This window comes from Augochlora pura, chromosome 11 (genome assembly GCF_028453695.1).
Source record: "Augochlora pura isolate Apur16 chromosome 11, APUR_v2.2.1, whole genome shotgun sequence".
NCBI classification, from domain to species: Eukaryota; Metazoa; Arthropoda; class Insecta; order Hymenoptera; family Halictidae; genus Augochlora; species Augochlora pura.
Window position 1 is genome coordinate 3,599,639 of NC_135782.1, and position 8,004 is coordinate 3,607,642.

The 8,004-nt window shown below is 42.9% G+C and overlaps 1 protein-coding gene across 1 annotated transcript in view; it reads right to left on the reverse strand.

The window, feature by feature from the left end:
- LOC144477148 (agrin) overlaps window positions 1-5,645 on the reverse strand; it is a 78,998-nt gene extending 73,353 nt beyond the window's left edge. Inside the window, exon 1 of the mRNA XM_078194635.1 lies at window positions 5,564-5,645. Within this exon, the coding sequence (XP_078050761.1) occupies window positions 5,564-5,645 (82 nt within the window). The remainder of the gene's footprint in view (window positions 1-5,563) is intronic.
- Window positions 5,646-8,004: the final 2,359 nt, after the last annotated feature.

Sequence of the window (8,004 nt, forward strand, 5' to 3'; positions counted from 1 at the left end):
GGACAGTTTTAATGTTATGTCGAGGTTATGTTCATTTTAGGTCATTTCTGTCTATTTTATATTCATTTTAAGTCTGGATGTCTTGGAAACGTCTATTTTAGATCTGTATGTCTTAAGAACGTCTATTTTAAATTTGAATGTCTTAAAGACGTCCATTTTAGGCCTGGACACCTGAAAAAGGTTCATTCTACGTCCATATTAATTCTAGACACCTTAAAGCCATCCTTTTCGATTGAATTTAGGTCTTACACCTCAAAATAGACGTCTTCAATATATTTGATTTCCAACCATAAAAGAACGTCTTAAACACGTCTAAATCACGTCCTGAAACACATAGCTCACAACAGAGGTCCCAAAAAACATAATTACTATACTAAAAATATTATTATGATAACAACAGCATTATTTTAGAAAAGACAGAAGCCAAATAAAATTTCCGATCTGCCAAACACAATAAATTTATCATTTTACCAATTAATCTTTCGTACCGCATTAAATCTGCCACGCTTATTTCCGCTAGATTTACGGACAGATTAAAACCGGGAAATATATTTGCAGCAACAATGCTCTTCCAGCAACAGTGCAACACCGTCGCCAATTCCGGCAGAATTACGTTTCACACGGAGAAAGTTTCAATGAAGCACGAACAGCGCCAGAATCCTCTCGTCGTAATTGCCACGGCCAAAAGAAAAGCGCGCTAAGGTGTACGCACAGTTAGCGCGCCGTCGGATGTAAAATATTCAAACGCGAGGTGATCATAAACTCGGTCAGGCGTGCTAAGAACCCTTTCACGTATTTACCGGCGAAAAGCCGAGGAACCCGTTAAACGTAATGAATCAAAAGCTTAAACAACGGTCGCGACGGCACTTTGTATTTTATCTTCTTTCTCTTTCTTTTTCTTTTTCTTTTTTTTTTGTTCAGTTAATAAGCCCTTTGGCCGCCGCGATAAATTTCAAACGGATCTACCCCCCCCGGGCCGGTAGTTATACGGAATAATCTATGAAAATGGGAATTTTCATGGGGGAGGGGGGAGGGAGATATACGCGCGAGTCTGTTAATAAGCATTCCGACGGAATAAAAGCTCTTTTACAGGGGGGGAGGGGGAAACGGAATTCTCTTTTCCGTTCGAGCCATTTTTAAATTAGCTCGCAAAGGCACGAATCTGCGTAAATATACCGTTAGCCACCACCCTCTTCCTCCCTCCTCCTCCTCCCCCCCCAGTCGTTATTCATCCTATTTTAATCGCTCCGGGGACAGCCACAGTTTTCCCTCGTCCCCCCCCCCCCCCTTTTTTTTTCTTCCGCTTTCGCAAATTTTAACGAGCCCCTTCCCCGATGAAAAATCACGCGGGAAACGGGACAGCCGGGTCCGCGATAATAGAGCGCAATCGCGGCTGATTACCCGTTTAGTATTCATTTGCGGGGAAACGCGAGGATTCTTTTTTTTTCGGAGTTCATAATTTCAGGCAGCGGTTAAACGGACGATTTATTTGTTTAATTGCGCGACTTGTGGAGAACGATGTTTCTTACGGTGGCTGGTACGATGTTAATGACTGGGTAATTTAGTTAATTGATTTAGCCGAGATTTAGCTAATTTTTCAGGTATTAATTTTAACGTTAATGTTAACTAATGCTAATTAATGTTAACGATAGAGTTATAGGAGATACTGTAGCGAAACATATATTAATTCACATGTTGCAATTTAGCGTTAACTGTAGATTAGAATAATAATTTTAAGTCTAATTTAAGTCTAAAAAATTATTATTCTAATTCAAGCGTAAACTAGAATAATAATTTTCAACATCTTATAAATACTATGATCATAATTGCTACACTTCTTTCTAATAAAATTATCATAAAAATAAGATTCACGAAACGCTTGAAAATCTACGAAACTGTACACAATATTTCTCGGAGAACGGCTAGCAAACCCAGCGAAATGTATCGTTTGATTAGCCGCACGATCGATGCGATCCACAACGGGATTAATGTAGAGCGCGTAAGGGTAAATACGATCCGCGCGGAGGATTAATTTCGAGTGGTGGACCGGCGTTACAAACAGAGGCGGACGACGGCTTTGAGGCTTCTGTTACGTGTCATTCAGCGCATCATCGAATGATTAAGACAATGACGATCCCCATTGAAGTTTCACCGGTTCGCGTCTAATGATTGCCAATTAGCGAGCTATTACCGAAGTGTATGGTGGCCGGCACGGGTTGGAACATATCGGTGGATAACGGTCGGGAAGATGACGGGAGGGGTGGTGGCGGATGGGTAGAGCGATGGTAGTGGTGGTGGCGGTGGCCAAGAGCGGGGCATAATGGGATCGCTGAAGAGAACCGCATAGTCCTGGCTCGCAGAGTGAGCCCCATTAGGCAAAGTTTGAGAACCGGCCCGGGTATTATCCGACACGGAAATGGAGGAGTGGACCCTCCGAGTGAATCACGTCAAGCAATCGCGCTTCGAGAAGAAGAATTCGAGAGACCCTTCCCTCCTGGTCGACCAAAACTTATCGAACGATCGCTGACCGGCCCCGGGAGGGAACCGGGGGAGGCGATCCATTAATCCACGTTTACGCGTGCGGCTGATGATGCGTGCGGGCTGTTAAGTTTTTAGGAGGCTAACTGCGACTAATGGTGCCCTGTTGGTAATTAATGTGGCACGCCGCGAACTTCGGCAAAGCCCGAATCATCCCCGATATCCTTCCCTCGCTTTACTTTCGCCCCTCGGCTACGGCCCCCGTGCCTAAGCTGGGTCCTCGACGACCCTGTCAGTCTATACCTAGGGGGGCAAAAACGTAGTTGACGTAAACTGTTCGTTTCACTTGACTTCAGGAGACGCCATCTTTGTTTGATCATTTTATCTAATTGGAAATGGTATAATAGTACTTTGAAATTAATCGAGTATTTTTATTATTTTATATGCGATATTTTTATTTTTAATGTCGGAAAATTAATTTTTATCGAACAAGTGCTGGACGTCTTAGAGACGTCTGTTTTAGGTCTGAACGTCTCTAACACCTCGTTGCACTGCATCGAATTTGATGCATTCTCGTCGACTTGGATTATTTCAGAATTATTTCTTTTTGCCATTATTTCTTTCAACATTTTTATTGTTCATAAATATCCGCGGTCCAGTTATCCGTGCAGCGTCTCTAACAAACATTTGTCAGCGGGACGATAAGCTATTTGCCTCGACCGAAGAATCCATTCTACGGCGAACGGAGGACAACGAGGGTCGAGAAGTCCGCACATTTATCTTTTCTCGCGAGCCATGCGCGCCGGGGACCTCAACTCCACTTCGCACGGCTATACTAATATTATTCTTGGTGCAAGTGGTAGAACGTCGTGGCGGCGGCCATCTTGTCTGTCTACGTACCGAGCATTTAAAAAGCGCACCGTGGACGAGGTTGGTGGATTACGGGTTAAATTCGTTAGCCTGAGGAAGTTGACTTTTTTTGTTAATAGAATTGTTATAATTAATATTTTTGACTATTGCAAAAAATAATATTTCAAAGGAATAAAATCGTTTATGAATACAGTGAATAAGTGGAATTAATTTTGGGGCTTCGTCAACAAGCACGCAGGATATTGTGTTACTATTATAATATTATTAATAATACAAGTCAGATTGAATTACTAATAGAATTTATTGTATTGCTATTGTTCTTAGTATAAGTTGATTCATTTGTTTCAGCGTGATCGTATTAACAGCGAGGTAATTAGCGACAACCTGAATTATAATTAGCTGCACACGAAGGCTTGTACTGTATGCTATAATTGAAGTTATAATATAATAATCTATAATCAAATAATTTAATTTTCTAATAACAGAAAATTATAACAAATCATCGAGATTTATATATTTGAAAAAATGAGGGATGCTTTTTATATGTTCTATCTTAGCATATTTTTCTTTTAATAACTATTGAATCGATAAAACTGCTACCATTAAAAATTCATCCGTACTCTATTTTAAAAATTTAAATAAACTCCACCTACCAATATTTCTCAGATAACTTTTATTAATCATTTTAATCATTTCCAAAATTTTCATCTCGCTAAATTTAACCTCAAAAAAGCAAAAATGACGAGAAAGCAAAACGTCTAAAAATATTCCAAAAAATGCTAAACTATTATACAAGACATTTTAGCCAAGTACAGTCAAGCTTACACGGTCTCCCTCAACGTCCCCCTAAAAATTCGAAGAACCGAGCCGTCGGGCGACCGTTAATTCCGGCTCGAATTCAATTCGAGCACCATAAATATCGGGAACGCAGCGCCGGGTAGAGATTAACGCGGCAACAATGGCACCGAAAAAAGTGGGAGACAATAAAAATGACTGCACGGTTAAATCCCCCCCCCCCCTCCCGGAAATCTGGCTTTCCATAAACAAAACAGCTTCGGCTATCGGGTGTAGCCCCTGTCATTCCGAAATCGCGGGAACGAGAACCGTCCCCCGGCGAACGACGAGGAACAACGATCCTACGCCGCGTTTCATTCCGGATGCGAATGCGGAGCAGCTTTCCGGTTTTTGGTAACTGGGTCGCGGCTCATGATTCGTCCGCGCGGCGATACAAATTCCGACAGCCGATACAAATGTCACCGACCGGAAACCGATCTTTTTCATTTCGGTGTCGAGTCGTCAACCGGTCGCCGGCCGGCTATTAATCAATCGCGTCCGATACCGAGTCGTTAATCTCTCTCTCTCTCTCGGAGAGACGGTGGGGCCGGCAGTAAATTCGACTGTCTTTCTCTCTCTCATTTTCTCTCTCTCTCTCTCTCTCTCTCTCTCTTCGACTGTCTTTCTCTATTTCACTGTCTCTCTTTCTCATTTTGTCTCTTCCTATCTCTTCGACTGTCTTTCTCTCTCTCTCTCTCTCTCTCTCTCTCCCTATCTATCTATATATCCATCTTTCCATCTCTTCCTCCCTCGCATCGGCGAGCCTAAACGCCGAAGACGCCGGAAAACAAATTATTCCCGGAAACGGAGTAGAACAGGGCGGCGGACACCGTCGGATCGGCGCATAAACGAGATCGAAGGAGAGAGAATCCCCGACTGTCGTGATTAACGAGGGGGGTGGAAGGGTTTCGGTTGGCCCGTCGGACGTTTCCGTGCTCGAACGATGAAAATTGTTCGCGACGCGGCCACCTACGCGCCAAAGGCACGCGGATTGAATCCAGGATTGGGCCGCGCCCGTTTCCGTGAAAGGATCGAACGGATCGCCGTGGACCGACTCGGCTTCGCCTCGCTAAGGCGGCGTTTCAAATTCTGTCGAAAAGTCGGGATTTTTCCGAAATTTAAGGTTATGTCAAGGTGAGTGTTACCGCGCTGAACGAGCGCCGCTCGTAATTGTCAGGTTCGAAAATTCGAGCTCTGGATAGCTAGCATTAAAAAAAAAGGATCGCGGGTGGGGGGGAAGACAAAGAGAGTTTTTGTCAAAGAACGAAGGGAGAGAAAGGGGTACGGAAGAAAAGCCGCTGATATTACAAGAGTCTAGTAATTAAGCCTCGCGATAATTGCGCTTTTAATGCCTCTCTTTCTACGGCCTCGATCGACTCACCCCTTCCCTTCCACCAATCCCTTCTTCGTCTTTTTTTTCTCTGTAACACGGTTAGGATCAGCCCGGATAGAACAAAGTCCATTGTTTCCGTTGAGGGAGGCTGAGAATTGATTAGTGATTCGATCCGTTAACGACCAGGGGGAACGGGAGGGGATTTTTCGATCGTTCCGCGACAAAAATGTTCCGACTCGCGTGCGACGTACTTGTGCCTAATAAAGGGAAATTGGATCCGTCGGATCGACGAGCGGCTGGAAAATGTCGCGGAGATAGAGAGATTAATTGACGGCGGAGGTATAACGCTGATTTTCGGCAGATCTGTTTCGAATCTGTTCCGATCCGGCCCGGTTAAATCTCTGCTGAGCTCGATCTGACCGACTTCAACCCTTTCGCGAACTATTCGCCAATTTACGACGATTTCTTCTGTAATTCGATTTCACCGCTCCCGGTTTTTTCTTTCTCCCTGACAATAATTAAACTAAAAACTCGAACGAACATTTTTGGAATATCGTATTCGCGGCAACAACGCGACAGCTTCGTTATTCCCGTTTATATTCGATCACGGAGTCGGTTCGTGAACGACTCGGTTAATTCGAGCCGTTAAAGTTCCGAATGAGATTCGCGTCGCATCGCCGGAATTCGAATGAGAGAGGGAGAGAGAGAGAGGGGGGGAGAGCCGCGCGGTAATATCGGTGAAAAAGTGGATTTTAAATTCATCTGTTTGCGCTTTAACGGACGAACGAAATTATTCCGGGATGCGCGGCGCGAGCGCTAATTGAAGAATGGCCGTGGAAAAACGGGACGACCGTCCCGCGGACCGTATTTTTCTTCTCTTTTTTTTTTTTTTTCGTCCGCCGGCCACGTGGACCGGGGCAAATTTGTTTACGCCGACTAATGAAAAAACCGGATTGTTTCGGAACGTCTGTATTACCGTGACCATAAATCCGGGCGGCCGCGTGTCCCCACCGTGTTCGAATGGACGCGCATTAACCCGTAGCCCATGCAGCGACGCTCGCGATTTTTCATAAACATATAGAGAGAAATCGCTGGCTACCTGAAAAATCGGTGGCGGGCACGGATCGCGAGCCGATGCTGCACACGGAATATTATTCTTCGCCGTCGTTTCCTGTACAAGTTCGAACAACGCGAATCAAATATACATTCGTTGCTCCAGCGCGGATGTTAAATGAAAAGACATTGGGTTCATTTATGACATTTATGCGAAAAGATATTATTCTCGTGTGATGAGGCTTCGTGGGATTAGATTTGATGATAATTTTGTGATGATCATTTATATGGACCAATGATTTATTGGTTTTATTGTAGAGTAATTAATCGGTAGCGATTTAGTGTATTTATTATATTTTAATTGTATAATTTAATGCTTTTCTTCAATGTAGTAAAATGTGATATAATATACAATTGATAATATATAATAGATTCATTGTATTTTATTATAATATAATTAATCAGTGTATATTTCACTATATTTAATTATAATATGATCAATCAACGTATAGTCCACTATATTTAATCACATTATAATTAATCAACGTATACTGCACTATATTTAATTATAATAAAATAAATCAACCTATGTTTCACTATATTTAATCATAATAAAATAAATCAACCTATATTCCACTATATTTAATTACAATAAAATAAATCAACCTATATTCCACTATATTCAATTACAATAAAATAAATCAACGTATACTCTACCATATTTAATCTAAACATAATCAATGTACACTCTCCTACATTTTACTACAATCCATTAAAGAACCGCCCCTTTTGCTGCATAAAAAAACTACCCTCGCACTTCACCCACAGAAAAATTCGTACGAATTGCTACGACCAAGTGCGAGCAACGTTTCCTCGCGCCGAATTTATCGAACGAAATTTCTATAATACAGTAGTAGTAAGGGCGAGAAGAGTTCCCCCGTAATGGAGCCAGCCCGTGGCAGATAAGAAAGCGAGTTTATACAGAGGCGGCCGGGGCATCACATATTTGCTCTCCGAACTTTATCTCGATAATAAAAATACACATTCGTAGCGGGTGTTATTGGAAACACCTATACATTGTACAATCAAAGGACCTTATCACCCTAGTTACACCGTAGGAAATAGCCACATATATTCCTTTACACGGAACGGTCTATACCGGGGTGTTGGGGGTGGGGGAAGGGGTGAAGGGGTTTATACGACGCGCGGGGACATTTTTGTTGCCGCGATTCGAGGTCCCCTCCCCCGGGTAGTTTAATAATCGGAACGGTGCCATCGTAAGAATCAAAAATATATTAAAACACCCTTTCTCTCACGACTCCCTCGCCCCCACCCCTTTCCTTCCAACGCCGCCACTTTCTAGGAGAATATGTTTCCGCGCTGTTTACGATTTCCTCGGTTTATAAAACGTTATTGCACGCCCTCTGTTTCATTCC